Raw genomic sequence first — 16,882 nt, forward strand, 5'->3', positions numbered from 1 at the left:
TGTAATGGCTACTAGAATGGCCTGTCGTACCATGGCCACTTAGACTCTGTCACTGATTTCATGCCAATGTTTGTTTATTCATGTGTATTCTCTCCCGGGTTCTGAGCATTACCTTGACCTGCTGGAGTCATCCCTACTTCCCCATTTGTGTTTTGACTTTCAGAGGATGTGTCATTGGACCTACGTTCCATTTTAATGTCCCTGCTCTGCACTTTGGTGATGTTTCCTATGGTGAGTAACTTTTTTCTTTTTTGGGTGTGTATGTGTGTGTGTGTTTGTGTGTGTGTGTACACATCCATGCACATACATGCATGCACACTTATGTGTATGTACATATGGAATCTGGAGGATAAACCTTGAATGAACACCACCCACCTCCTTTGAGACAATCTCTTTCATCGGCCTCGGGCTCACCATTTAGACTAGGCTCTCTGGCCATTGAGCCCCGGGGACCCTTCTGCCTCCCCAGCACTGGAATTACAAGCACATGCCACCACACTTGTTTTTTTATGTAAGCTTCAGGGATCAAACTCAGGTCCTTGTGCTAGCAAATGACCTTGACACAAGCTAAGGTCATCTGATAAAAGGGAACTTCTATTGAGAAAATGCCTCCATCAAATTGGCCTGTAGGCAAGCCTAAAGGGCATTTTCTTGGTCAATTTGATATTAGAGGGCCTGGTGATGCCATCCTTGGGCAGATGCTCCTGGGCTGTATAAAAGAGCAGGTTGAGTGGGCCATGGAGAGGAAGCTAGTAAGAAGCATCCTTCCATAGTCTCCGCTTCAGTGTCTACCTCCAGTTTCCCACTGAGTACCTGCCCTGACTTCCCTCAGTAATGGACTATTACCTGGAAGTGTAAGCCAAATAAACCCTTTCCTCCCCATGCTGCTTTTGGTCATGGCATTTATCACAGCAATCAAATGCAAACTAGTGCACTAACTAAGCCATTCAGCCAAGTCTTAGCTTTCCATTTTAAACTTAAAAATTGGATAGAATATTTTTTGATCCTTACCAAGGAGACGGAAGGTTTACAAAGCTCTTCACTTAACGTTTTAATAAAGAGAATCTCTTCCTCTGCAGCACTGTTTCTAAATTATATGTAAAGAAGAAACTAGGTCCTGTGCATTAAGAGTTGAACACAGCATCTTTTCACTACCTGAACAGATTTGGAGGAGGTGGTGATGGTGGTGCTGGTGATTTTGCTTTACTTCTTTGCAGTGCTGGTATCAAACCCAGGGCTTTGTGCATGTGGCAAGTGCTCTGTCAGTGAACCAAACTCCCAGACCTGCCCTGTATCTAAATGCGAATTCTGATTTGCCTGTCTGCCTGCACAGCAGCCGCCTTAGAGAGATGCTTTTGAGTTTAAGTGGGCTTGATGTGGTTTGATTCCAGGGTTTAGTTGCTCCAGGTTGAAGGATGTCCCATCTGTTTGTGTTGTTGTCTCTATTAGTGTCTGCCCTGTGACATTTCTTCCTGTATATGTCTCCCCACTGATAAAAGTGACAGCAGCAGCAGCAGCAGTGTTCCCCTTGCTCATTTCTTGTGGCTTTTCACTGCTGAGTGTATGGCATGTTGGGGTGTGCTTGAACCTAGCAGTCCTTCACAGAGGTACAGCCACTGTCTCCAGCAAGCAAAACTGGAGCCTGGAGACTTTTAAATTATTTGCCAAAGACAAACAGCATTGATAGACTTACTATTTATTTTGAGACCTGCTTTCAACTGGGATGGTGCCCCAGTGAGGCAAAATTTGGTCCTTAACAATAAAAAAAGAAAACTATTTTTCAGATCTTCCAATGTCCAATCCTATATAACCAAATCCTATTCCTAACTCCTCTTGAGAAAGAGAATTTAAATCGTACTTAGTGGGTAATTTGCTCTGATTTGAAATTAATTTGCCCTTCTGTTTAGAAGGTGATAATAGGAAAAGCCCAGAATAAGAACTGCTCACTTAAATCTGCATCCCTGCATCTTCCTAGTCCTAGTTCCTGTTTATCTTGCTTCGTGTTGAATGGACCCTGTCTACTGTGGGAAAATTGTTCTTTAGGAAAAGCCTATTCATAATGTGTTTGTCAGTTGCTTTACATTTGGATGTTAGGAAAATTTTACTTATTCAGAAAACATTGTGTGAAGCCCCCAGCGTGCTTTACACTGCATAAAGTTATATGATCTAGTAGATAGACTTCTCCTAGACTGCATAGCTCCTGTCCAGAACTCTGCCTGTGACAAACTACAAAGTGCCACCTCATCTGCAAAATGACCCGTATGCTCCCCCTCTGCTTTGGATCCTCTTGTCTGAAATATCCCATGAGCCCCCAAAAGTCTCTCCACTGTCAATTTTTGATCATGCATGTGGCATCTTCTTTTGGGGGCTCATTGTCTATTGGTGAATTCATGTTCCCACACATCATCTTTTTGAAGAATCTGCTTCTGCTGATTCCATGTGCTCTTATGATCTACAGCTTCCAGTTCCTTCAAGAAGTCTTGAGGGTGAAGATCCTGCACAGTGGTAGAGCTCTTACTTAGCATGTTCAAGGCCCTGGATCCCAGTTTTAGCAATAAACAGACAGACAGACACCTTTTTCGGATTTATTTATTTTTAGTTTCTGTGCACGAGTGTTTTGCCTGCATGTATGTAACTACACCTTGTGTGTGCAGTGCCCACTGGAGGCCAGAAGAGGGCATAAGGACCCCTGGAACTAGAGTTCCAGACAGTTGTGAGCCACCATTTAGATGCTAGGAATCAAACCAGGGTCCTCTGCAAAGGCAGTCAGTGGTCTTAACTGCTAAGCTGACTTAGCCCCAAGAGAGAGCTTCTTAAGGGTCTTTTTGGGTTAGATTAAATGTAAATGTTGAAGGAGAATTAAATTTTTTAGGATGGTTTCCTTCAAGTCAATATTGAGCACAGGAGGAAGTTTAAGCACCTCTGTGACTCCCTGAACAATCTGTCCAGCCGTGTCGTTAATTTTCCTAAGCTACAGACACTAACGAGAGAGAATACAGATGTTGAGAACTGCAAACTACTTTAATTCCGGAAGAACTGTAGATAGAACAGACTGCAGATGGAATAGGGGAGCCAAAAACCTAGGCATAGAATTCTTGCTAATGTTCACTGGGTCTTTAACAAGCCACCATCCCCTCCTTAGGCCTTGTGAAGGACACTACTAGTACAAGACTGCCCTAAGTAAGTTGTAATGAGTTTTATTCGGTAAAAAAAATTTCTAGCCACGGGAATTGGCCTGGGCAGTTATTTGAAGGACCATGTAACTAGACAGTCCACTTTTCATAATACCCTATATTAGCAGACCATTTCCTCATTCACAGCCAGATAAGTGGAGTTTTCAGAGTCATTACTGGGGAAGCTCTGGAGTCCAGTATAGCAATCCCATGCTTTTGAAGGTGACTTTCCATCAGCCTCTCTGGGATTTCTAAAAGAAGGTGGGTTTAGGTAGAAAAGTAGATGTCGTCTCTAGAAAAACCAACCATGTAAATTATCCTGCAGTTATTATTGCTTTAAAAGTGATAGCAACATAACAGCCACCCAGGAAATCCAGCAAGGAGTCAATTTATTGCTGTCCCAGCAAAGGAGACCTGCATCTCTTCCAAAAGGAGTGTGAGTCTCACCAAGGGGAAGGCAATGGGGCCAGATGTGACCTGAAGCAGAACTCTAGGGAAGTGAACTAGTGTTAGTCGCTGGTTAGCTCTAACTCAGATGATCACACCTTTCCTGGGAGAGGCTATTATGACGTACTGTGTCATCAGCCCTGAGAGCATGAGTCTCATAAAGGGCAAGTGCAAATCTTGTCACCTCCTGGCAAGTTCTAAATCAAACAGCAAACAAAACTGTGTAGGCTTCTCCTTTAACATATTGGCAGACAAGAGTGAGCCTAGATTTTAAAAATCTGTTTTTTATGCAGAGTATAAAGGCAAAGTACACTCCACAAGACAATTTAAAACAGCTAGCAGCAGAAACTGCCTGGGTGACAATCAAGGGGCTTGGCTTGTGTCACTGTTTAACCTGCATGACTTAATGCATGACAAATACTCTCTAGTTAATTCATGAATGAATGAAGTATATTTATTGATCACATGATTGATGTTTTAAGGAGATAAGAGGGGTGGATATGAGCAAAGAGAGTGAATGGCACACATTTGCGAAGATAAGGATGTCACAACGAAACCCAGTATTTTATACATACATATAAAAGATGTTTAAAGAGGGTCCAGGGACTTGGCTGAGCTGACGAAGTGCTGTGATAGCTAGGAACCTGAAGTTATCTCCCAGAAGCCCATGGACTCTCCGGATGCAGCAGGGCATATTTACAGTCCCAGCATTGGGGAAGCAGAGACAGGAGGGTCCCTGAGCAAACCAGGAAACTCCAGGTTTGGTGATAAACTCTGTATCAAGAAATAAAGTGGATGGTGAGTGAGGAACATTGACTTCTGACCGCCACACATACCCACACACATGCACACACAATAAACAAACGAACGAACAAACTTAGGACAAGTTGGAACATAGTGAGGAATGGTGATGAACTGCATACACAATGCCAGCCCGTTGCTAGGGGAGATTTATTGGCCAAGGGAGGCTGTTGGAAAAAGGGAGTCTTTCTTATCTCATGCTTTGTTTTCCAGGATTTCCTCATACTTTGATGTGTTCCCTCAATAACACATCTTTGGTCTCCATGACCTTCAAATTGCGTGTCCGTGGGGATGGCGATGGCCTGCAAAGCATCCCAAGTTACTCTCAGGAGTCAGACAGCAAGAGACGGTCTTGGGTTAATACCGAACTATCCACAACGAAACCCAAAGAATTCACCATCACTCCCAGCAGCGGCACCATACGTGCCCAGGGGTTTGCTGCCATCAAGGTAAGGTGCACAGACTTCAGCACACAGCCAAATACCCACCTCTCAGATAGCCACTGATACCTCACCTAGGGTTTTCTGGGTGTGCCAGGGGAATTGGTGTTGGTTGTTTTTACTCTTTGCTCTTTTGGCTCCTTGTTCTTTGTGGGCCTGCCACCCAGCTCCCAAATAAACACACATGGAGGCTTATTTTTTCGTATAAATGCCAGCCTTAGTTTGGCTTGTTTCTAGCCAGCTTTTCTTAAATTATTCCATTTACCTTTTGCCTTTCTCTATTTCTGTATACCTTTCTTTACTTCTTACTCCGTGACTTGCTGTGTAGCTGGGTGATTGGTCCCTGATGTCCTTCTCTCTTTCTTTTCTCATTCCTCAATCTCCTCACAGATTTCTCCTTCTATTTATTCTCTCTGCCTCTCCTTTCTCCTGCCTCACTATTGGGCATTCAGCTCTTTATTAGACTAATCAGGTGCTTTAGACAGGCAAAATAACACAGCTTTACGAAGTTAAAATGATGCAATAGCATAAAGAAATCTAACACATCTTAAAATAATATTCCACAAGAGGGAATCACGTGCAAAATGGGGCCCATAGGAAACAAGTCTCTGAGACCAAGAAACCAAACACAAAAGGGCTGGGCAGAGAAATCCACGCTGCTCACGTTACTGGAACTGCTGAGGTTAGAGCCTGAGCCCAGTTAGTACTAGCAAGCCAGTCCTCAATAAGCCAAGGAGAGAGACAAATTTCCACCATGGGAAGAACAAAGATATTTCTTGATACCCGCTCCCCAGTCGTCTTGGGGTCCTGACATGAGATTTAAGTATAGTGGTTCTGGTCTAGGTGTGGTCTCACCCATCAACCAACACAATCTCAGCTCTGGTCTCTCCTGTGAGGTGGTCTGACCAATTTTAGGAACTGTATAAGGTCCCTTTTCAGGAGGCAAGCCCTCCACTGGCTAGCACCAGGCAACAGCTTTCTCCAGCTTGAGATTCCAGGAGTTGATGGGAAGGGGGTTCCGGTTCCTTGGAAACCACTGTTTCAATAGTCTGACAAGTGTCTCTTTAGAATAACCGTGTTCCCCCAGCCCAGCTACGCTCCAGCTGATTTACATGGCTGTAGGTGCAGCCCCTTCACAGGAACTGCAGCTTCTAGTTCTTTCTGGTGCAGTCACAGCTCCAGGCAGACAGCCCACCCCACTGACACTCACGCAAGAGAAGAACTCAGCTCAGACTCTGGCTTCAGACTCAGATCCTTCACCACCACAACCACCATATTTATGCCAAACTGACAGCCAGACCATTCAGGTTTGCAGTAAAAATCTGGGCCCCGGCAAATGTGTGTGCAATGTTTCTTCCCATTAGAGCTTTGTGTGTGATCCCACAGGAAAAGGGATGCAAAGGTGGTCACCACCCTCTCCTCACCTTGGGCTTGGTTTCCCGAGATGAGGTCAGTGATGGTCTCCTGGTGCCATCAGCAGGACTGGGTCACAGTTAACCGAGAAGAGTTTTAGCTGCCTCCCTTCACCTTCGCTGCTCCAACACCAAGATCTAGCAGAAAGGAAGGCTGCTAAACCGAAGTGATGATTTCTGGGAAAGGAAGACTGCGTAACTAAGATGGCTAATTCTTTAGATATTATCACTGACTATTTAATCCAGTCACTGTTCCATCCCCAAATTTGTTTTAGAAGCTTTGCAATCTCTTGCCTGGGATCTATTCATCTGGGACTTTTTAGCTCTTCCGTGGGCTTCTGCAGGGGTCTAGGAGGTTTGCTATGTCATCACAGTCTCTAACTAGCTTTGCCTAGTAAGGAGCTCAGCTGCAGAGGTTTTATCTTTTACTTGATGCTCAGCCTCCATGCAGTCTGACTTTCCTTTTGCCCCTAGAGGTAGCACAGAAGTGTTAAGACAGCATCTCTCCCCCAGCCTCCTGCTGGAACCCCTTGATTTTCTTCCTGTGGCACACAATTCCAGCACATAACAAGGGGTTCCAGTCATGCATGTGGACATCCTCAGCTTTTCTCCAAACCCTGTTCTCCAAATTCTGTTCAAGTCCATTCCTCCCTTCCATTTATTTTTCCTGTATATTTGGCAGACTCTCTCTCTGGCTTCATCTCTCCCTCTGATCCGCACCTCAGCGAGGTCTGTGTGGACTCAAATCTGCATGTGGCAAGTCCCTCTGCAACCAAAAAGGTTTTAATTAGTGCCTGATACATAATTTATAGACAGAAACCCCTTAGCCCATGCCAGAAGCTGTTTTCCAGACTAACAAGTATCCCTTCCAGTAGAAATCATTTGGAAGCAATTAAAAGTTGTAACGAGGCTTTCAGAGGGCCTGAACACAGTTCGACAGCAGTAAACACAAACATAGGCTAAAATGTTCTGGGTAGACTGTCCTCAGGTTGACCTGGCTTGGACCTTCCTGTTTTCTGTTTTCTGCTCTAATAAGGAAAGCGGAAAGAGGAGGCGGATTTCTAGTTTGAAAAACTGACTGCCCCTGCCAGTTTCTGAAGAATACACAATTATTTTCACTTCCCTGTCATGTAATAGAAAATTCACTACGCTGTTTACTCAGTTATATTGCGGTTTTATCATTTAGATAGCTGCCTGTAGCATAAAGAACAATTTAAACCACAATAATGAAAGTCTGTTTGTTATTTCTCACCACCTGTGGTCATTTCTCCCCCACTTGTGTGGGTATGAAGTCCCCACGATAAAAAAAAAAAAAAAGCACCTCAGAAATGAGCCAGCCTATTGTACTAATAGCATTGGGTTTCTAACCCAGCGTTTGAAAACATCCACAATGCCTGACCCACCAATGTAACTTGTTTTCTGTAAAACACCAGCCGTCTAGCAAAGCACTTAGAAGTCGTGCTGACTCAAGCTCCCGCCCCGGCTCCCGGCTCCCCCGTGCAGAGAGCTGGCTGTTCCAAGCAGCAACTTGTCCCCTTTTTCTTCCCAGGTGACTTTGTGCTCCAACACTGTGCAGAAATATGAGCTGGCGCTGGTGGTAGATGTGGAGGGCATTGGAGAAGAAGTGCTGGCACTCTTGATTACAGCCAGGTAGCATGCACCTGTTCCTCTCTGCCAGCGTCCTGTCCCCCCCCCCTCCCAGCCCCGCGCCCAGTGTCCAGATTCTTCCCACAAAGCAATTGGCCTGCTAGACACATTGCCCACCTGATTCCTCTTGCCTCCCTGAGATGGAAAATGGAATCCGGGGTGCAAAGGGCAAAACTTCGAAACAAAATGTTTGCAAAGGACCAAAGGTTTTCTGTGCGTGCTGTGTTGCCCTCTGATGGGTCTTGTAGAGTATATAACTGAAAGAGTTTAGCAGATAGGTGACAATTGCTAAATTTTATTGATATGTCAGGGCCATGTAGTAGAAGGTGCAATTGTCAGTCTCTAATATGAATTTGTCATCTTCTCTCTGTGTGTATGCATATACATACATACATACATACATACATACATACATACATAAGTGTACACATAAGTGTAGGGATGCACTCACTCCAGATGTGTGCGTGTAGAGTCCAGAGATTGATCTTGGGTGTCCCCTCTGTCTCTCCACCTCATTTTTGAGACAGGGTTTATCAGTATACTTGGAGCTCACTGTTTTACCAAGACTAGCTGGCCATGGGACATCTGGGACTGGCTCTCCGTCCCACCACACACATTTTTTACATGCGTATGGGGTCTCCTGACTCAGCTCCTTGTGTCTGCACAGAAAGTCTTTACTCACAGCTACGTCTCCCGGGCCCCCAGCTTCTCTTTCTTTTTTGATGAGCCGGTAAGGCTCGTTTAAGTGGGGCCGCACGCCTCCCACAGCAAATACGCTGTGGACAGAGAGAAGGCTGTAGCAGAGCAGGATGTCAGTGTCTGGGATTTAGGTCTTATGAATCTTAGGAAGACACACCTTAAAGACAGTGCAGACATGCTGATTGGTGCAGAGATAACAACTGGCCTCCCTGTGTGTGTCTGAAGCTTGAATAGAGACAAATGTCCACCTGGGAGGAGCTAGAACTCTTGCTGCCTCGGTCTACATATGCCGCTACAATCCGACTTGTTTATTTATTTCACTGAAGACAGGAAAGCTCTTTGGTCCAGTCTGTAGCTCCCTGAGGTTTGCCCTTGCCTGGGATCTGATGCTGCATTTGACTCCCATGCTGGCTGTTTCTGATACCTTTCGGCCTCTTTTCCCTGCAGCTGTTCAGAATTGTAAAAAATAATAATGCCTAAAGGGACTGTGAGTTTCCTGCTAGGGTTCGCCGTGACCCACGTGAAATATTATAAACCCTCTCAACCGCACTGGCTCAAAAAGCAAAGGATTAGCTTTGAGAAAGCCATCGGGTCAACTGACAACTTGCATGCTAAATAAAAATGAACACTCATCCCTGCTCAGGAACAGGCATCGGGTTAAAGAGAGGACCCTCATGTTACCATTTCCCATGGCAGCTGCGGGAATAGAAGAGCTTCTCTTAGAACTGTACCCCACGGTATCCCCTCAGCAAGCCAGCAGTGACTCCTGCCATGCCCTCGGCCCGGGTTCATCCCCTCTTGCTGTGCACTTTCACACTCCTGGATTCCTCCACACTGCCCTATGAGTAACAGCCCCACTGAATTATGTCATCGGGTCTCCTTCATTTCATCCCCAGGGGAGGGAGACGTGAGACAGAAAGCAGCTGACTCAGAGTAGCACAGGCCGGACTTTAAGGTCAGCATTCAGCTGGGCTCCATGGAACTTAATATCCAGTCCTCAGCATCTCTGTGCTTTGTGTCAGACAGTGACACAGGGCGGGTTAGACACTGAGAGCTACAGACATGAAATAAAACCCGAGTCACTGAGTAATTGAACGACAGCGACACAGGGCCGCATGCAAGAAGCTGTGACATAGCTCCAGTCCTGGGCGAGGCTGCAGGACCATACTCATCCCAGAAGCTACTCAGCACAGGAATTAGAATTGTTATTGTTATTTAGAGCTTTGTTAGTCCCTGGAGGTTTTCTGACCCATCCTAAGTGTCACAGCTAACTAAGACTTCATATAGCAGCCATTGGTCCTATTTGACACAAACACAGGAGGAACACAGTGAAAAGCCAATGACAAGGGCTGCCACTGCCCAGCAACCATAGCTGTTGGAGGTTTGTTTTCTGATTAACTACTGGTGAGTGAGGCTAAAAGGGAGAGTAGCACAGAAGAGTTGAAAAGATCCGTTGGACCCCACGGTGCCCACTAATACAGTTAATAGAGAAAAGCTATGTGATAGTGACAGAGGCACTTAGTTTAGGATTCTGCCTTTCCGGGTGTAAACAAGCTCTCCATTTTCAGTTGTTTCATGGGTTCCTTTGAGCAGGTGTGTTGTGCCCACCCTCCAGTTGGTGACCACAGAGGTGAACTTTGGACGCTGCTTCCTGAAGTACCCGTATGAGAAGACCATCCAGCTTGTCAATCATGATGTCCTTCCCGGATGCTATAAGGTCCTGCCCCAGGTGAGTTCCTTCATCCTTCTTCAGTGCTGAGCTCTATTCTGGTGGACTCCTTCACTGAGAGAGAGAGAGAGAGAGAGAGAGAGAGAGAGAGAGAGAGAGAGAGAAGCATCCTTCTGAGAAGCCGCATGCCGGTGCACACGCATGACCTCCTCTGTGTCTGAATTCTAGCTCTCAAATGAGTTGGGTGTTGGGCTTGGAAGGCACAGCTGGACTGCTGTCTGTGTGAAGGAGCAGCTGCAGGTGTAAACTGCTGTTAATTTCCCAGGGAAATTGTCCTTGATAAAGAAGGGAAAGTGTCAATTAAGCCAACATGCAGAAGTGCACCTGCAAATAATTGTCTGTGAATTAACCAAGCTTGGGAAATGAGCTGGGAGACTTCATTTGTGCTCATAGCCATGACTGAATAGCATCACCAAGACGTGGCAATGAAGTGTTTATTAATGGACCTTTTGGACCAGAAAGTTAGGGGTTACACAGGAAGAGAGACTGTGTCTTGATGCCTATGAACTATAGCCTTCTATACACCATTGCACCTGGCTACCTGGGGAACCAAACAGGTCACATATGCACAAAACTCAGAAAGACTTATATAGACTAGAGAAATGGAGGGTCACCAATGACCTGCAGTTTACCAAGAAAGCATTTGGGGTTAAAATTTAGCTCTGTGCATATGGACTGCAATATATATCCATGGGGTGAGAGGGTAGTTGGGAGGTTTATAGTCACTTTTGCTATGGTGAAACACCATGACGGAGAACAGCTTGTGGAAAACATAGTTCCAGAGGGTAAGAGTCCACCATGGCCCGGAGGCATGGCAGCAGCAGGCGTGGCAGCAGCAGTTTGAGCAGAAGTTGGTTGAGTGCATCTCAACACACAGGGAGCAGAGAGAGGCTACCAACCCCCAGCGGTGCACCTCCTCAAGCAAGGCTCCTCACCCTAAAGCAGCACCACCAGCTGGGGACCAAGTGTTCAAATGCCTGATCCTAGGAGACACATTCCTCATTCAAACCACTACCGAGCTTTATTTGGCTCCAGGTTAAGTGTTTCTGGGGGCCACGGGTCAACAAAGATTTGGGCTGCATCTGAGATATACAGCGAAAGGGAGGTGGCAGCCATTGGTCAAAGCATGGCCAGGATTTTATCTTCAGCTCTTGTCATCTGTTGTAATGAAAACTTGGGGAGGGGGGAAACATCATGTTTAGAGTAACCAAAATGTCATCTGCAAGCCTAAGTCATGAAAAGAGCTAACTTATGTGTTTAAATTGAACAAAGAAGGCTTAACCAGGACAAGATCACTAGCCAAAGGACTATTATGTAGGAAAGGAAGCTGGAATTATTATGTGAGTTTCTCTAAGACATTCAGAAACCAGGGACCAAGCTCTAGGACACATCCAGCAGAGACCCAAGAGCAGAAGAGTAGGGCCCTGTGTTGTGCATGGTCATATCAAGAATGGAGAGCAGAGCTGCAGGGTCAAGGGAAGCACTTTCAACACAGAAGCTGGGAACCAGGTAAGACCTGCTTTGGGTGCAAAATTGAAGGTGAAGCTTACACAGTCATCAAGATACTTAGTTTTTTTTTGCCACATGTTCTAAGATATTAAAATAACTTTAAAAACTATAGCAGGCAAAATATCAATATTTGGATAAAGATCAGTGTTACAGACTTTTATTTTTGTCTCAGGCTCCAGAGGCTCAGCCAAAGAATGATACACAAAGATAAGAGTGTGTTAAGCTGTGTTAGGCCAGACCAGATGCAGGAAGGGAGGGGTTTTCTAGAAGGGAGAAGACTGCATGCTGAGCCTTTCTGCCAAGAGCTAAGGCCCTCAGTAAGGTTTTCAGAATCAGACCTACAGGGGAAGCTTTGGGCCAGAACTGGGAAGAAGAAGCTAGGCTCCAAAATATATCCAGCCCCTAGAGATGATGACATGCAGGTGGTCCCTTGCTATAGAAAAGGACTTCACTGGATGCACTCGGAGCAAGGCCTCACCTCTGCAGCCTTTGGGAGCCAGGTAACTGGAGCAAATTCAAGCAAAAGCCCCCGAGGCAGGTCAGGGAGAGCAGCAGGCTGAGAAGGAGATCCCAAGAGCAAAGGATTGCAGGTGGGATGAGGACCGCGTGCTCAGGAGTTGCTGGAGTCATGGCCTCCATTAATGGGGTACAAAGGTCTAAGGCAATGGAAAATGAAGCATGAAGGCATAAAGGACCTAGATATAGACCTTGGCCATGAAAGGCCATTGTCCTGAATGCCTGCTGTGCTCATTCTGCATCTCACTGTGCTGGGAACTCGGGATCTTTTGCCTCACCTACATTCCACTTAACCTTATGTCCTTTTGGCTGAACCAGGGTCTTTATCTCAAGACTGCTGTAAATGATGAGCGAGACGCCCCTTCCTAATGACTCTCCATGGATGCAGAATGACCGTTATCTCAAAATAAACCAATATGACATTTGTTCCCTCTCTTGTCTCTCCGTAGCTGTATGAGAATCCACCCGCTGTCCTGCTCTCCAGCCCCTCCCCCTGCGGGGTCATCCCCCCCCACAGCACCGTGCACATACCACTATCCTTGGAGACCCAGGTCACTGGTAAACACAGATCCACAGTTTACATCTCCGTCTTTGGGAGCCAAGACCCCCCTCTGGTGAGTCAGTTTTCAGAGTTGCAATTGAGGTCACATGCTCCGCTACCATAGTGCTTTTATCTTCTTCGCTGACAACATGCCATCACTGTATATCCCCTGGTTTCTGTAGTTTTGGGACTTTGTTTTTATTCTACAGTACTAAAACACATGTCACCCTACCTAGGAAAGCTATACATAGATACGCTCAAAAGTTGTAAGGTGCTTTAGTAATTGCTCTTAAGTCTAACCTAAGGACCAAAATTTTTCATATGCATGCACACGTGTACACACACACACACACATGCACACACACAGAGTTATCTTTTCCTTGGTCATCATCTCTGTATGTTTTTTTTAAGAAACATTTTAATTATTCAAAAAGTTGGAAATAAATTTTTAGTGCATTTGTATAGACACATAAATTTGCACATGGAGACTTTCATATATATAGCCACGTACACAAAACACACATAGGCCTTCATATACAAATGAATATAGTATACATGTGAGCATAGAGGTACATAGATGTCTGTAAGTTACATATACTGAGTTTCTTAGTACCAGTCACATACTTTTTTTTTATTGAGAAAAAAAAATTTCCGCCTCCTCCCAGCCTCCCACTCCTTCCCCCCTCCCCCCACTCCTCTCCCCCTCCCCCCACTCCTCTCCCCCTCCCCCCCACTCCTCTCCCCCTCCCTCTCAAGTCTGAAGAGCAGTCAGGGTTCCCTGCCCTGTGGAAAGTCCAAAGTCCTCCCCCCTCCGTCCTGGTCTAGGAAGGTGAACATCCAAACTGGCTAGGCTCCCACAAAGCCAGAACATGTAGTAGGATCAAAACCCAGTGCCATTGTCCTTGGCTTCTCAGCAGCCCTCATTGTCCACCATATTCAGAGAGTCCGGTTTTATCCTTTGCTTTTTCAGTCACAGTCCAGCTGGCCTTGGTGAGCTCCCAATAGATCAGCCCCACTGTCTCCGTCGGTGGGTGCACCCCTCTTGGTCCTGACTTCCTTGCTCATCTTCTCCCTCCTTCTGTTCCTCATTGGAACTTTGGGAGCTCAGTCCAGTGCTCCAGTGTGGGTCTCTGTCTCTATCTCCATCCATCGCCAGATGAAGGTTCTATGGTGATATGCAAAATATTCATCAGTACGGCTATAGGATAGGATCATTTCAGGTTCCCTATCTTCAGCTGCCCCAGGATATCCTAAAGAAGCTAAATAAGAAGGTGAACCCAAAGAAAAACATATAGCTATCCTCCTTGGTAGGGGAAGTAGACAAGATTGCCAGGCAAAAAATCGGGATCTTAAGGGTGGGGTGGGAGGGGGGTAAGGGGAGATGGGGAGAGAAAAGTGAGAAGGGTAGGATGGGGAGAACTTGGGGCAACGGGATGATTGGGATAAAGGAAGGTTGGATAGGGGAGCAGGGAAGCACATATCTTAATTAAGGGAGCCATCTTAGGATTGGGAAGAGACTTGGACCTAGAGGGGCTTCCAGGTGCCCAAGGCAAGGTCCCCAGTTAGTTCATCTCTGTATGTTTAACGAGCTCCTCAGTTGTTCCCAGAGCAAAGCCAAGTTTCACCTTCACTCAGTCACCTACAGGCTGCAAGATCAGTTTCATGCCCGACTTCCCAGATCTTTCCCTTTAGAGCAACTACATTAACTGTTTACCTGCCGGAGCTGTTAAGAGTCTCCAAGCAAGGTGGGACAGAAACACTGAACGTTGCTGCTTAGGCTGAACCGATAAATCTTGAGTCTTGATGGAGGTTGTTTCCCTGGGATTCAGTTTACATGGAAGTTGGGTGGTGTCCACAGAGCTGATTCTGACTGCCTAGAGAGCATGATGAGCTAAGGTTTTCACTGGCCGCTTCTGTAGAAGATGCTATCAGTGACTAGCAGCAGGCCAGCAAACCCCCACCCCCGCCATGGCTCACTGTGACCACTCCAGCCTTGCGCAGCTGCAGCTGGGGAGGAGGTAGCTAGTGCTTTAGGGAAAACAAGGGCTCACGTAGTTCAAAGTGTGGATTTCAGCCACCAACCTGCACAGCTATGTGAACAGCTCTGCCTGTCAACTGTTACCAGAATGCCAGAACTGGGCATCAAACCAGACACTTCCAGACAGAAGCACTGATGCTTGGCCTCATGTCACGTGTTCTCAAGACTGGAGGACTGAGTTGGGCATATGACTCCAAGAGTCTGAGTTTCTCTACTGTGTGACCCTGGGCTGACCTAGAGAAGCTGACCATCCCAGGGATGCATTCCAGGCTAGACAGACATGTCTGACCACATGTGCTCAGCTCTGCGTCCCTCTGACCACAGTGGGAAGGGGCTGTCAGCTCACATCAGCACCCTTCGCACCTCTTCTGTGTTATTAGAGGAGACTAGAAGCTTTTGTTTTCACTGTGCCTCTTAATGGTAACCATTTCACCTGGCCCCGTGTTCTTTCTCTTGTGGAACTCAGGCATGTCATATACAGAGCATTGGAGAAGGCCCGGTTATCTTCATACATCCCACTCAGGTTGATTTTGGCAACATCTATGTCCTGAAGGACACTTCAAGAATTCTCCAGCTATCTAACCAGTCCTTCATCCCTGCATACTTTCGGGCTCGCATGGTGAGTAAGTCCTGGGCTATCACAACTTTGGCTGATGTCCCAGTGTCCCTGTTTCCCTAATATGTGTTTAAAAATGAGCACCAGAGGCAGTATGAAACTATGCCATTCCCGTCCTTAATTCTCTTTATTATAATCCTTTTATTAATCAAGAAGCACAATATGCATATCTGGTAAACAAACAGATGTATTTCATATGATCCCATATGTGAAGATAATTTAGAAACAACCAGCTTTTGCTATTAATTACTGAACACGCCTAAGCCCAGCACCAAACCCTCTGAAGAACATTGTCTCTGTAGCTGGAATCATTTCTCATTAGACTCCCCTTAGGTATACATTTCTTAATATATTTACCCTATATTTTGTTCTCCCCTTTCTTCAGAGAGTATTTCAATACAATTTATAAGGATGTATGGGGTAGAGAGATGGTTCCACAGTTAAGAGTGCTTGCTGAGTTCAGTTCCCAGCACCCATACTGAATAGCTTACTACAGCTCCAAAGGATTCAGCACCCTCTTTTGGCTTCCACTCTTAGGGAGTTACACTAATAGAAGGTGTGGCTTTATTAGAGTAGGTATGGTCTTGTTGGAGAAAGTGTGTATGGGAGGAGATGGACTTTGAGGTCTCATATATGCTCTAAGCCACGCCCATCGTCTCAGTTCACTTACTGTTGCCTGCCAATCAAGATGTAGGACTCTCAGCTCCAGCACCATGTCTGCCAGCATGCCATCATGTCCCATCATGATGATAATGAACTGAACCTCTGAAACTGTAAGCCACCCCATTAAATGTTTTCCTTTATAAGAGTTGCCATGCTGGGATCATGGTATCTCTTCCCAGCAATAGAAACCCCTATCTAAGACAGACACGGACCAAACAGAACATCATATGGCAATGCTCGACCACGTCTGCAGTTTGTGTGCGCTGCAGCCTGTACGCAAAGCTCAAGTGACCTGGGGTATTTTTTTCTGGAGGAGATACATAGACGTCTAGAGGAAATACATAGACGTCTGGAGGAGATACACAGACGTCTGGAAGGGCCTAACGCACATTGGTGCGAACAGTAAGGAGCCATTCCAGAATCTTTCATAGGACAGGACCAGGCTCAGGTCCATGTAGGACAGATAGCCCTGAGAGTGACCTGGACTGTAGATCACAAATGAGCTGAGAAGTTTTGGAAAGTCATGTGAATAAGGCCTGTAGTAATGAGTTGCGGGCAGGCCTGCTTTTCATCTTGCCCAGCTCCCGCAGGGCTAGCTTAGCCCCAGAAATAACAACACACAAACTGTATTCATTTAAACACTGCCTAGCC

The 16,882-nt window shown here is 46.0% G+C and overlaps 1 protein-coding gene across 1 annotated transcript in view; it reads left to right on the forward strand.

Moving 5' to 3' along the window:
• The window catches only part of Hydin (HYDIN axonemal central pair apparatus protein), a 291,897-nt gene that overhangs the window by 91,848 nt on the left and 183,167 nt on the right, over nucleotides 1-16,882 (forward strand). The window contains exons 12-17 of the mRNA XM_041650001.1: nucleotides 164-231; nucleotides 4,635-4,870; nucleotides 7,823-7,923; nucleotides 10,213-10,348; nucleotides 12,823-12,987; nucleotides 15,419-15,571. Coding sequence (XP_041505935.1) covers nucleotides 164-231; nucleotides 4,635-4,870; nucleotides 7,823-7,923; nucleotides 10,213-10,348; nucleotides 12,823-12,987; nucleotides 15,419-15,571 — 859 coding nt within the window. The remainder of the gene's footprint in view (nucleotides 1-163; nucleotides 232-4,634; nucleotides 4,871-7,822; nucleotides 7,924-10,212; nucleotides 10,349-12,822; nucleotides 12,988-15,418; nucleotides 15,572-16,882) is intronic.

Source organism: Microtus oregoni, unplaced genomic scaffold (genome assembly GCF_018167655.1).
Source record: "Microtus oregoni isolate MIOR12 unplaced genomic scaffold, Mior012 000004F_ref0000308, whole genome shotgun sequence".
NCBI lineage: Eukaryota > Metazoa > Chordata > Mammalia > Rodentia > Cricetidae > Microtus > Microtus oregoni.